Genomic DNA, 13753 nt, shown 5'->3' on the forward strand with positions numbered 1-13753 from the left:
TAGTGATTTTCGCTTTTCTGCTGTTCTTGGACCGTGTTTTGGACCGTTTTGGACCGTTTTGGACCTCCCTTGGACCCCTGGACCCTCCTGGACCCCCCCTGGACCCTTTTGGAGAGCAGGTTCGTGTGGTGTGTTTGTTGTTTGTTTCTGAGCCCGAATCCCACGGAGGAACGGGGGAAATTGGGTATACAAGACGAACGTGCGAGGAGTCTTGCAGGCGTCTTCTGCAGTTGTCAAAGACTGTCCTGTGACATCTCCGTGTCAAGTCCTACCTCCCTGGCTGCCTGTTTTTACGGGTGTTTGCTGGTTGCTATCAGCTTTTGCTGGGACCTCTGATAGCACTACAGTGCAGAGATTTGGTTGGCGGGACGCTTTTTTGCGTTGAGTCTGACTGCTGGGTGTTCTATCTGGCAGTTGCTCACAGTTGCCTTCCTATCCCCCTGGGATAATATCTCGGACAGCATTTTTGTTGTCTTCAGCACTGTCATACGTTGATTTCCTGACGCGATCCTGACCTCGGGAGGCTCAGACTTCTTCAACCACCCACACACACCCACTTTTTTGGATTCCGACCTATGTGCGTAATGCATCTCTCATGTCTTCCTCGACTAATTTTGCTGCAGTGGTGTTTCTATCCTATCCATTGCTAGATTTTGCCCCATTTTTCGAATTTTGTTGCCACATACTGCCATGTTCGTATATCATTTATTTTTTATGGAGTCCTGCTAATTAATTAATTTCTTCTTAGGCTTCCTTCAACTCCACCCACTTCCCCTCAACGAGCCCAGTCTGCTGCGCGTCAAGCCGAGAGAAATCAACGTAATCTTGGCTCGCCTCCTGCACGACGTGTACCGCAAAATGATCCTGCCCCTGTAGCACCAGATGCTCCCCATATTGTATGTCTATTTTCATTCAAAACGTCGACCATTGCTAACATATCCTATTCAGAATATTCCTCATATGCTAGGAAATTTAAATCATGCTCAGATCCCTGTGCAGAGATTTCCAGGAATTCCACGCAATGCAATTGAGCGTCATGAGGCGCATCGTCAATGGCGTGCTCATCACCCACCACCACCCCCACCTGCTCCAGGCTTTGGCTATTTTCCTCCTGGTCCCCCTCTTCCTCCTCCTGTCCCTGTCTATCCTCCAGGATTTTGGTGGTTATCATCTCCCTCCTGCTCCTGTCCCTGCCCCAGCTCCTGCTCCTGGTCCCCCTCTTCCTCCTCCTGTCCCTGTCTATCCTCCAGGATTTGGTGGCTATCATCTCCCTCCTGCTCCTGTCCCTGCCCCAGCTCCTGCTCCTGTCTATCCTGCTGCTCAAATGCCAATGTATGGTGCTGTATATTATGAGGGTGCAGCTCGCCCTCAAAATATGCAAAATGCCCATCCCATTCCTCAGCCTGGTGCTCAGGGAGTACGTGTTGACCATAATTTCAATCTAATGGACAATTTCCATCGTGCTCATGAGGAACGTCGAAGGCAAAGACGCAACAGACGAGATCCTGCTCCAAATCCACAACCTCCTGATCTGCCCCCTGCCCCCAATCCTCCCAATCTTTATCAACCTCCTGCTCCATTTAATCCTCCTAATCCTCCTCCACCTCAACCTCAACCTCCTGCTCCTCAACCTGAACCTGATTATGCTCAGTTCAATGTTCAGTTTCATCATCATTTGCAAAACTTGCAAAATCAGGTTGAAGATATGGAAGATCCACGTCTTCGCCAACTTAGGGAGGAAATGATGGAGCGACAAGCACAGGAGGCTCGCCGTCAGCAACAACTTCAGCAGGAGTTACAGCGTCAACAAGAGCTTCATCACCAGTTGGAACTTCGACGTCAGCAGCAGCTCCAGGAGGAGGAGGAGCTGCAGCATCAGCAGGAGCAGCATTGTCAGTTGGAAAATCAGCGTCAGCAGGAGATTCGTGATGAGTTAGAACATCGTCACCAGCAGGAGTTTCAGCGTCAGCAGGAGCTACGACATCAGCTAGAGCTTCAGCATCAACAGCGGCTTCATCGAGAGTTGCAGCACCGTGAGGCTGAGGAGATGCATAGGCAAGCACTTGATTTGCAAGCCCAACAAGAAGCTCTCTTGCATGCACAGATGGAGGAAGTACATCATGATCAGATAGCTCAGCAGGAGCAGCAGCGTCATCTTCAGGCAGAGCAACGAAGGCTTGCATATGATGAGCGTATGGAAGATGCGCATATGGACGATGCTTGGCAGGACTATCACAATCCAGGATCCCAGGAGCAGCATGACCAGGATGAGGAGAGGAGGAGAGCTCAGGAGCATGAACATCGTCAGCAGAATAATCCAGAGGATGAGCAACATGCTGATCAAGCACCACCACCACCACCACTACCACAGAACATTCCTGTTCCTCCTGGAGGTCGACCATATGCAGAGCCTGTTAATCATCACACTCTTGGTCCTCTCACTGTAGAGTGTCCCGACTGTCATGCCCGCCACTTTGCAACTGAAAGACTCACTAACTCCTCTGCACGTAATCCAAAATTTGGCATGTGTTGCTTGCAGGGCCAAGTTGATCTCCCACCTCTCCTACCATGGCCTCCTGAGCTCCAGCAGTTGTATCAACAGCGCGAATTTATCACCAACATTCGTCAGTACAACAGTACTGTGGCATTCACCTCTGTTGGTGTTAAAGTTGATGACCTTGCTCTTCGAGGCTCTGGCCCAAGCTCCTTTCGCATCCATGGATCTCTCCATCACCTCATGGGAAGTCTTATGCCTGGAGAAGCTCAACAGCCTGCCTATGCTCAGCTTTACTGTCTTTGATGCAGAGCATGCCACCGATGTTCGTGTTGACAGAAATCGCAATCTCAATCCTCAGATTCTCAGACAACTCCATGATATGCTCTACAGACACCATCCCTATGCTCAACTTTACAAGGCAGCCTATCAAGTCATGATAGAGAAAGCCTCCAGAGCAGCACAGAGATGTTCAAGTACGCATTCACTTCAAGCCAGGCTCTGATGGTCGAAGATACAATCTTCCTACTTCCAATGAGATTGCTGCCATCATTCCTGGAGATGGATCTGAGGATGTTTCTGACAAACGCGACATTGTATTGCGACTCCAAGGTGGTGAGCTTCGCCTGTATTAGCCAGCTCAGTCATGCCTATTCCACCCTTCACTATGTCCTCCTCTTTCCTTCTGGTGAGGAGGGATGGCATCTTGACATTCCTCTCCGTCCCCCTGAGGGTGGTCGTGGTCGTGCAGAAAAAGTCACCCAGCTGCTGTATTATGGCTATCGCCTTCACATCCGTCCACCTGCAATCGAGCCTGACAACATCTTTCGTGCAGGACGACTCTTCCAGCAGTATGTGGTTGATGCTTGGGCTACTATCGAGCAACGGAATTTGAACTGGATCAGAAACAACCAGAAGAGGCTCAGGGCAGACTGCTATAGAGGCTTGACAGATAATGTCCTTAATGAAGGCATTGATGATCTGGCTGAGACAGGGCGTTCCTTCATCCTTCCTTCCTCTCATAGTGGAGGTCCTCGCTATATGTATCAACTCCTTCAGGACTCCTTGGCTATATGTCGTGCATGCAAAAAACCAGACCTATTCCTCACCATGACTGCAAATGGGAGTTGGCCTGAGATTGCTGACAATCTTCTTCCAGGTCAGTTCGCATTTTTTGCCTTATTGATGATTTCATTGCTGATCAGTCATAAAGGTCAGACTGCTGTTGATCGTCCAGACTTGGTGGCTCGCGTGTTTTATCTCAAGCAGCGGGCCCTCTTGAAGAAGGTTCGCGATGGCTTCTATGGAAAGGTCGCTGGATTGGTGTACACCATCGAATATCAGAAGCGTGGTCTCCCTCACATGCATCTCCTCATCTTCCTCGAGCCAGAGTACAAGATATGCACTGCAGAGCAGGTCGACTCCCTCATCTCTGCTCAGATTCCTGACCAGAACCTTCATCCACAACTCTATGAAGCTGTCAGCAAATTCATGCTCCATGGTCCCTGTACTCCAGAACGTTGCTTGGAGAATGGTCGTTGCAAGAAGCATTATCCAAAGACCTTCTGTCCTCAAACACTCATGAAGGACGATGGCTATCCAGAGTATGCACGACCTGACAATGGCCACACCATCCAGAAGCCTAATGGCAATGTCTTCACCAACAAAGATGTTGTTCCTTATCCTCCAAGGCTGTTGGCAGAGTTTGACTGCCATATCAACATGGAGGTCTGTGCATCCATCAAGTCTGTCAAGTACATCCACAAGTACATCTACAAAGGACACGACCGTGCCACCTTGGAGATGGGAGGAGCTGTGGATGAGGTCAAATCATACCTTGACTCCAGATACATCAGCTCTGTCGAGGCTATGTGGCGCATCTTTGAATTTCAGATGCATGAGGAATGGCCCACTGTCTATCGCTTGCCAGTCCACCTCCCTGATGAGCAGATGGTCATCTATGATCCTGAGGATGATGCCCAAGATGTTCTGGACCGTGCTGCAGCCAAGGAGACTTGCCTTACTGGATGGTTCATAGCCAATTCTGATGAAGACCTGGTGGCAGCTGGAGCCCATGACTATCTCTACCAAGACTTTCCCTCCCGCTTTGTCTGGGTTGACAAGAAGGCATGGAAGGAACACCAACGCGGAAAAGCAATTGGAAGGATGTATGCTGCTGGACCCAACTCTGGAGAGCACTTCTATCTGAGATTGCTTCTGACTGTCATTCCAGGTGTGTATCATTTGATCCCTCTCATGTCTGCCATCTGCTGACTATTGTTTTTTGAAGGGGCTACCTCCTATGAAAACCTTCGCACTGTTGACGACCATGTCTGTGCTACTTTCAAGGAAGCATGTCAGCTCAGAGGTCTCCTTGATGATGATGGGGAATGGAAGCAATGCTTGAGAGAGGCCTCTCACATGTGCACTGGACATGGCCTGCGAAGTCTTTTTGTCATCATACTCCTCCACTGCCTCCCTACCAACCCTCATCTGCTTTGGAACGACTTCAAGGACAATCTTTGCGATGATCTGCGTCACCGTCTCATTCATCGACTGCACATACAGGATCCCACTCCAGAGCAGGTCCATGACTATGGTCTCTATCTCATTGATGGTCTTCTTCACAAGAATGCCAAGTCCCTCAAGGTGAACTTCCCTGACATACCTCGCTCTCATATGAACTGGGGGGACAGGGAGGGAAACCAGCTGATAGTCGAGCAACTGGACTATGACCAGGACGTTCTCCAGGAAGCTGTGGATAGAGGAGTGCCCACCCTCAACCAGGAGCAGAGACAAGTCTTTGATGCAGTGGTTGAAGATGCCATGAATTGTGATGATCAAACACCTGGACATCCCCACTTTGTGCACAGTGCAGGTGGATGTGGCAAGACATATCTCTGCAATCTCATTGCTTCAAAACTGCATGCTGAGGGCAAGATTGTTCTCTGTGTGGCTTCCTCTGGAATTGCCTCTCTCCTTCTGCCAGGTGGACGAACAGCTCATTCCCGTTTCAAGCTCCCCATCCCCATCCATGAGGACAGCACCTGCAACATCAAGAAGGGAGATCCTGTCCATGAGCTTCTGAAGCGCACCTCTCTGATCATCTGTGATGAGATACCAATGCTCCACCGTCACAACCTGGAAGCCTTGGACCGCACCTTACGCGATCTTCTTGGTGTTGATGCCGACTTTGGAGGAATTACTGTGCTGTTTGGAGGAGACTTCAGACAGACCCTGCCAGTGGTGCCTCATGGATCCAGGGAGCAGATTGTCAGTGCCACCTTTTGCAGATCTCACCTCTGGCCAAGACTTCGCATCTTCCACCTCAAGACAAACATGCGTCTTGGTCAAGATCCTGCATCTGATCAATTTGCTGCATGGCTCCTTGAGATTGGGGGTGGTATGGGCACAGATGGAGATGGCACAGTGACTCTTCCAGAAGGAATGCAATGTCCCAACAATGACATCCCATCCCTGATCAACAAACTTTACTCTGATGTCCTCCAACCCAATCATCCTCCCTTGCCTGACTCCTACTTCCTGGACCGCACAATCCTCTCTGCAAAAAACACTGATGTGGACGAGATCAACACCTCAATTCTCGACTCATTTGCTGGAGACAAGAAGTTGTTCACAAGTGCAGACTCAGTGACAGACAGGGAATACGAATACATCCCTCAAGAGTTCCTTCACACTCTTAACCCATCAGGGTTCCCTCTGCACAAACTGGAGGTGAAGAAAGGAGTGCCTCTGATGCTCCTGCGCAACTTGGACCCCACACAGGGACTGTATAATGGGACTCGGATGATCCTGGTGGATTGGAACACAAGAATTCTCAAGTGTCGAATTCTCAAAGAGGGCAACAACCAAGTGGATGGTCAAGATGAAGACACTGTGCTAATTCCTCGGATGAATATGGAGGCCAGTGATGAAGAGAACCCCATTCCTCTGAAGCGTCGACAATTCCCTGTGTGACTTGCATTTGCAATGACCATCAACAAGGCTCAAGGTCAGAGTGTCAAGTGGGTTGGTCTGAATTTGAGGACACCTGTGTTCAGTCATGGACAGCTGTATGTGGGTTTGTCTCGGTGCACTCACCCATCAAGAGTATTTGTGATTTTCCCTGAAGATGAAGAGGAGAGAAAGACAAGCAATATAGTGTACACAGAGGTGGTTAGAAGACTGATTGAAGATTGATGTACAACAGATTGTATAAATGTGTATTGTATATGACAAAGATTTATTTATTTATTGAAATTGTGTTGAGCACTATGTTGAAATGATAAAGACTGGAGGGGCCCGTGGCCCCTCCAGCAGAGCACGAAGTGCTCTGCTTGCTTCCTGTGCTGAAGGCACAATGGGCTTGGACTCGTCTAAAAAGTAAGGGAGAAGGGTGAGGGGGGAGGGTGGGAATGCAGCCACCTGCACATGGACGCCACATTTTGTTGCATGGCATCCATGTGGATGCCATGTTTTTCCCGCTTATTTCGCTAAGTTGGCTGAAAAAAGCATCCCACATGGTTCTGTCAAGTGGAGTTTGAACTTCCCAAAACCATCGTCCGTTACTATACAAGCTCGGTGTCCGAATTTGGTTATATGTACATTTCGCTCGATTTGGCAACATTGCATGGTTTTTTTTTTTCAGCACTGACGCAACGCGACACAACACAACACTGCTCTACTATTCCATCAGCTCCCAATCACCTGCCATCGCTTCTGATCACCTGCCATCACCTCTCACCATCAGCTACTGCCTCTCAGTGTCCTCAACACCCAACCATGGCCATTTCCAACACTTCCCCAGCACCTAACAATGGTTTGGACGCGTTTTTGGACGCGTCACATGACGCGGAGCTCCCTGTCACACTGGGTCACATCACCATGTGAGTTCTTCAGCATCTGTTTTTGTCTGATCACACAATTTACAGCAACTATTTTTAGTGCTTCCTCAGCACCTGATGCTGGCTCTGGCGCATTTTTGGCCACATCATGTGACACTCCAGGCCATGTCCCCAGGTGAGTTGTTCTCTCTCTATGTCTGTTTGATTGTATATTTATGGTAGCTGCAAGGCAGGAGCCCAGACCTACTGTCGACTGGAATGCCAGGCTTCTGCAGGGCTTTGATGCAAGTTTTGCTGCCCACCTGCAGCAATGTTATCGCCAGCCTGTCAACATGCTGGCCCCACCTCCCACCTCCACAACTCCTCCAGTACCTGCTGCTTCTGAGTTGTCGGCGCCTGCTGTGACCGACTGGTCTGCTGAACTCCATCGCCGCTGGTCCGAGAGCCACATGACGCGTCTTGAACGGAGACAAGTCAACAACCCGTATGCTAAGGTCGCCACTCGGCGAGAGGATCGCAATGCCATGGATCAGCAACTCCATGACCTGCAACGATCTAAGGTAAGTTGGCAAAGGATATCATGTGGTGGGAAGAGCAACTTGAGCATGACCGCAAGAGTGATGATAGGGATGTGGATACCTTCTGCTCTCAGTTGGAGGAGGCACTGAAATGTCGAAAGCGTCGCAAAGTGGTGGATGCTTGGCGAAAGCACATCTTTGAGCAGAAGAAGGGAAAAAGTCGAGAGGAGCGTCGGCATTTGGATGAGCTATGCAGGAGGGCCCTCCACCTGGCTGGGAGCCTTCTGAATAGTTTTTTGTGTTAGAGTTGTTCCTATAATATGATTTGATTTCTGATTGGATGGGAGTGATGTATGAAATGGGGTGATGTGACATTATTAGAGCAGTAGGAGGACAGGAGAACGGGAGATGGGAGAATTGGGATGAAGGGCATGAGTCAATAGCAAGACACAAACGGGACACTGAAGTTTACCTGGGACACTGGCTTGCATCCCGATGGCCGAGGCACGAGGCCATGGGATGACAAGCCAGTGTCCCAGGTAAACTTCAGTCTCCCTGTTTGTGCAACATCCCACAACTAAAACAAAATTATATAATATTTTTTAAATGTAAGATGTGAAAAATTATTGATTTCATACAAATAAATAATATGCAGACATGGTGAAGCAAGACACCAAAGGTGGCTCCAGCAGAGCACAAAGTGCTCTGCTTGCTTCCTGTGCCGAAGGCACAACAGGCTTGGACTCGTCTATAAAGTAAGGGAGAATGGTATGGGGGAAACCGTGTGAAACACGTATTCCATGTAGCGCACATGGTGTCAGTTGCGTCGGTAAGGTCGCTGAAAAAAGGATCCCATGTGGTTCTGTCAAGCGGAGTTTGAATTTGAAAAAACCATTGTCCCTTACTATACGAGCTCACTGTCCAAACATGGGAATTTGTAAAAATTGAGCCACAATGGGATTGGCAAGTGCTCACTGGCCCTTCATTTTGCACAACAACAATGAATTTTATATGTACTGCAACTGTGAATACATAATAAATAGTAAAAATTGAAGGACAACAAGGGATTTTGGGATTTTTGTGGGGGAAAAGAGAAAAGAGAACACCAAAGCAAGTAGAAAAATGTGAAAAATGCAAAATGCAAAAATGTGAAAATGCAAAATTGCGAAAATATAAAGATGGGAAAATTTGGCAATGGGTAAACAGAGGAATGGGAAGATGGAGAATGGAGAAATGGGGGTGAATAGGAAGATGGGAGGATGGGAGGACAAGAGGAGGACAGAGGACACAATGGGAGGATGAGAGGGCTACAGGAGGACAAGAGGATGGGAGGACAAGAGGAGGACAGGACAATGGGACATGGAATGGGACACGGGAGAACAGAGAACAGGACACAGGACACGGACAATGGGACACGGGACATGGGACATGGGACACAGGAGAACGGGAGAACAGGACACAGGACATGGAGACACAGGACAATGGGACACGGGAGAACAGGACAATGGGACTGGGACACAGGACAATGGGACACAGGAGAACAGGACAACGGGACATGGGACACGGGACAATGGGACAACGGGACAACGAGACACGGGACAACGAGACACGGGACATGGGAACAATGGGACAACAGGACGTGGGACAACAAGACATGGGACAATGGGACATGGACAAGATAATTGGGGAGGAAGTGTATGAGTCAATAGCATGACACAAACAGTTTGACTGAAGTGTTACCTGGGACAACTGGCTTGCGATCCCGTGGCCCTCGTGCCTCGGCCATCGGGATGCAAGCCAGTGTCCCAGGTAACCTTCAGTCAAACTGTGTTGTGTGCAATATCCCATAACTAAAACCAAAACTATATATATTTTTAAAATGTAAGATGTAAGAAATGATTGATTTCACACAACTAAATGATATGTAGACACAGTGAGACAAGGCACCGAAGGTGCCTCCAGCAGAGCATGAAGTGCTCTGCTTGCTTCCTGTGCCGAAGGCACAACAGGCTTGGGCTAGTCTATAAAGTAAGGGAGAACGGTGTGGGGGAAGGGGTGGGACGATTTGGGCATTTCCGCAGTAGCGCACATGGTGTCGGTAGGCCTCGCCAGCGTCAGCTGGTGAAGGTTAGATACGGTTATTTCGCTAAGGTAGCTGAAAAAAGCATCCCACGTGGTTCTGTCAACCGGAGTTTGAATTTCCAAAAATCATTGTCCCCTACTATACGAGCTCGCTGTCCAAAATTGGGAATTTGTAAAAATTGAGCCACAATGGGATACACCAAGCAAATAGAAAGATGGGATTGGCAGGTGCTCACTGGCCCTCCATTTTGCACAACAACAATGATTTTATATGTACTGTAACTGTGGTACATGATGATAAATAGTAAAAATTGAAGGACAAAAAGGGAAAAGAGAAAAGAGAACACCAAGCCAGTAGAAAAATGTGAAAAATGGAAAAATGCGAAAATATAAAGATGGCAAAAATTGGCAATGGGTAAACAGGAGAATGGGAAGATGGAGAATTGAGAAATGGTAGGCAACAGAAGGATGAAAGAACAATGGGAGAATGGGAGGACAACAGGAGGACAACAGGACAGGACAATGGGAGGACAATGGGAGGATGAGAGGACAGGACTACAGGAGGACAACAGGATGGGAGGACAACAGGAGGACAATGGGAGGATGGGAGATGGGAGGGACATGGGACACGGGACACAGGACACGGGACACAGGACATGGGACACAGGACATGGGACACGGGACACAGGGACACAGGACATGGGACATGGGACAATGGGACAATGGGACAATGGGACAATGGGACAATGGGACATGGGACATGAGACACAGGACACAGGACACAGGAAAATGGGACACGGGACAATGGGACAATGGGACACAGGACAATGGGACATGGGACAAGATAATTGGGAGGAAGTGTATGAGTCAATAGCATGACACAAACAGTTTGACTGAAGGTTACCTGGGACACTGGCTTGCATCCTGCTGGCCGAGGCATGAGGCCATGGGATCGCAAGCCAGTGTCCCAGGTAACCTTCAGTCAAACTGTTTGTGCAACATCCCATAACTAAAACAAACTATATAATGTAAGATGTAAGAAATTATTGATTTGTTATAATTAAATAATATGTAGACACATTGGGGCAAGGCACCGAAGGTGTCTCCAGCAGAGCACAAAGTGCTCTGCTTGCTTCCTGTGCCGAAGGCACAACGGGCTTGGGCTAGTATAATTCACAGGGACTGGTTTTGTGGCTGTGTGTGGGAGACGCGTAGCTCGCTAAAGGCCACATGGGAACGCTTAGCTCGCTTAACCTCAATTTAGAAATTTCGCGTGGTTCTGTCAATCGGAGTTTGAATTTCCAAAAACCGTTCTCCCTTACTATATGACCTCACTGTCCAAAATTGGTTAAGCCACAACAAGGGATTTTGGGATAGAAAAGAACACCAAGCAAATAGAAAAATGTGAAAACAACAATGATGTATATATGTACTGTAATTGTGTATACATAAAAATGTGAAAAATGCGAAAAATGCGAAAATATAAAGATAGGAAAAATGGGCAATGGGTAAACATGGGAATGGGAAGGTGGAGAATGGAGAAATGGGGTGAATGGGGAGATGGGAGGAGGAGGACAGGAGGATGGGAGAACAGGAGAACAGGAGAATGGCAGAACAGGAGAACAGGAGAACGGGAGATAGGAAAGCAGAAAATAGGACAGAGACACGGAGAATTTTTTGGGAAGGGCAAGAGTCAACAGCAAGACACAAACAGTGAGACTGAAGTTTACCTGGGACACTGGCTTGCATCCCACTGGCCGAGGTATGAGGCCACAGGATTGCAAGCCAGTGTCCCAGGTAAACTTCAGTCTCACTGTTTGTGTCTTGCTGTTGACTCTTGCCCTTCCCAAAAAATTCTCCCGTGTCCTCTGTCCTCAGAACTAAAATAAAAGTATATAGTATTTTGTAAATGTAAGATTTAATACAAATAAATAATATGTAGACATGTGCCGAAGGCACAACAGGTGTGGGCTAGTCTTGTATCCTGGAGAACTGTTTCACTGCTCTCGACATCTCACAATTTCAAGTATTCTTACCATCCCATCGTTGGATGCGCTTACTACCCACTTACCGTTTGCACTCCAAGACTATTTATACGAAAGTTGCTTTGGCCTTTTGAGAGGAATCGCAAGAGTTTTTCCGTGAATCCGTAAGTGAATGGCCAGCTTCAGGCTCACGAGACACAGCGTTCAGTCCGACTCACACAGATACTCTCCGATCACAGATGCGAACGATCAACTGCCAGGTGAGACAGTGGGAGTCATGGAAGTCAATTTTAGGCCGCGTCCCATGCGTTCTCTTCGCAGGTTAAGTGATATGTGGATGGAGCTCTCAGGTTCTGCGACTGGCATTAGACGTATCTTTCTATATATCAGGAACTATATTGATGTTGATAAACATTCAACAGAGCGCTTTCCTCTCTTCCTTGCATGAGCCTGTCTGTTTTCCGAGTCGATACTCCCCAGCATGTTTGCGGATTGTGCAGCATGCTGTTACTGCATGCTATGCGAGTCCTGCCCTGCTCATATTCTGTATTTTTCTGATGCAGACTCCTCCCCCTCGTCACCCTCGATACCAGCACCCGCGTGCTTGTTGCCATGAACATGTTATTTACGAGGAGGTTATGGACTCGTGATCCCGCACCACTCGACAGTGCCATATGTTATCGCGGACGTTCTCTAGAATATTTTTTCAGACAATTGGTTCAGCTTGGGCGTATCGTTCTGGACACTAGGATCCTCCATCCTCTTCACGAACTGCCCCGACCGATGTGAGACTTCGAAATTTTCAAGCGGTCTTCCTCATTTCAGGCCACGAAATCCATGGTCGATGATGCAAAGATTTCCCCTGCGCACGCGCCGCCTTTCTCTGATGCAACATTCTGTGGCGCTCATCTTTTGAGGGAGGTCTAGGCCTCATCGACGGATCGACGGATAACTTACCGACATGAAGGAGTCACTCGGGCATCAAGCGACACTTCCCAATGATGAAGTAGACTTGATCTGTGAATTATGTTGCAAGGTAAGCGTTGTATCAGAACACTGACCGTTTGCTGACTCCTTCCATCGAAACGAGGTCGACGAGACCAGCGGATAACGCTGTCCTTATGGCCCCGATTTATTTCAATAAGGAGGCCTGTGGATAGGCTGCTGGAGCCCTTTTTCGAAAGCTGGTTCCAGCGGCGTCTCCGTATCATTTGCTGTGGGGGAAGCTAAGCTGTTCACACCAGACAAGTGGAAGGATGGGTTGCGATTCACAACGGCCTCGCGGACGACCCAAGCACTCGATTTCGTTGGTGAGGTGCTTTGGTTGTCGACTTGTTGATTATCGCACATACCCCAGGTATTTTGCACTCATCTTTCTGTCGTTACACGCAACTCGTGGCATCAAGCATAGACCAACTGCGGTGAAGAAGGAGCTAACCCTATGTCTTGGACGCATTCATCGACTTTAATCTCCTTTAATCTCCTTTAATCTCCTTTGTTTGTCTCGTGCAGACGACCAAGAACTCGGGAGGCTTGACGCGGCGTTGACGAAGCATAGGTAGGGTTTCGCATGGGACTGATACCAGATGGGCAAGGCTTCACACCAGCGGGAACGATGCATGATGCACGAATAATGGTACCACAATGTGATACATCCTCGCTGTACTTGTGACTGTACTTTATTGAGCATGAAGTTTAACGGTGTTTTTCAGCGACATTGCGTGATATTTGAGAGGATCCAAAGGTATGTTTGTCGCAGTGTCCGCATCAACATGTACCGCGTCATTTTGATCTGCCCTTCCTTTGTGCGGTATGATGACTCCCGTCTCT

At 48.4% G+C, this 13753-nt stretch overlaps 3 protein-coding genes across 3 annotated transcripts; all 3 read left to right on the forward strand.

The window, feature by feature from the left end:
* Positions 1 to 595: 595 nt before the first annotated feature.
* Positions 596 to 976, forward strand: EDB91DRAFT_1256387 (uncharacterized protein; the record flags this gene model as incomplete). The annotated part of the gene is made up of 3 exons (XM_041324147.1): positions 596 to 696; positions 749 to 896; positions 968 to 976. The coding sequence occupies 3 exons, from the start codon at positions 596 to 598 to the stop codon at positions 974 to 976; spliced, it is 258 nt and encodes an 85-aa protein (XP_041169417.1).
* Positions 977 to 7276: 6300 nt separating this feature from the next.
* Positions 7277 to 8161, forward strand: EDB91DRAFT_1256390 (uncharacterized protein; the record flags this gene model as incomplete). Its single annotated transcript, XM_041324148.1, has 4 exons — positions 7277 to 7380; positions 7439 to 7513; positions 7568 to 7898; positions 7955 to 8161. 4 exons carry the CDS (start codon positions 7277 to 7279, stop codon positions 8159 to 8161), a joined length of 717 nt encoding a protein of 238 aa, XP_041169418.1.
* Positions 8162 to 11401: 3240 nt separating this feature from the next.
* EDB91DRAFT_1088366 (uncharacterized protein) lies at positions 11402 to 11860 on the forward strand (the record flags this gene model as incomplete). The annotated part of the gene is made up of 2 exons (XM_041316414.1): positions 11402 to 11735; positions 11838 to 11860. The coding sequence occupies 2 exons, from the start codon at positions 11402 to 11404 to the stop codon at positions 11858 to 11860; spliced, it is 357 nt and encodes a 118-aa protein (XP_041169419.1).
* Between the last annotated feature and the right edge of the window lie 1893 nt (positions 11861 to 13753).

This window comes from Suillus paluster (genome assembly GCF_016628075.1).
Source record: "Suillus paluster strain FC165 chromosome Unknown EDB91scaffold_188, whole genome shotgun sequence".
Classification (NCBI taxonomy): Eukaryota; Fungi; Basidiomycota; class Agaricomycetes; order Boletales; family Suillaceae; genus Suillus; species Suillus paluster.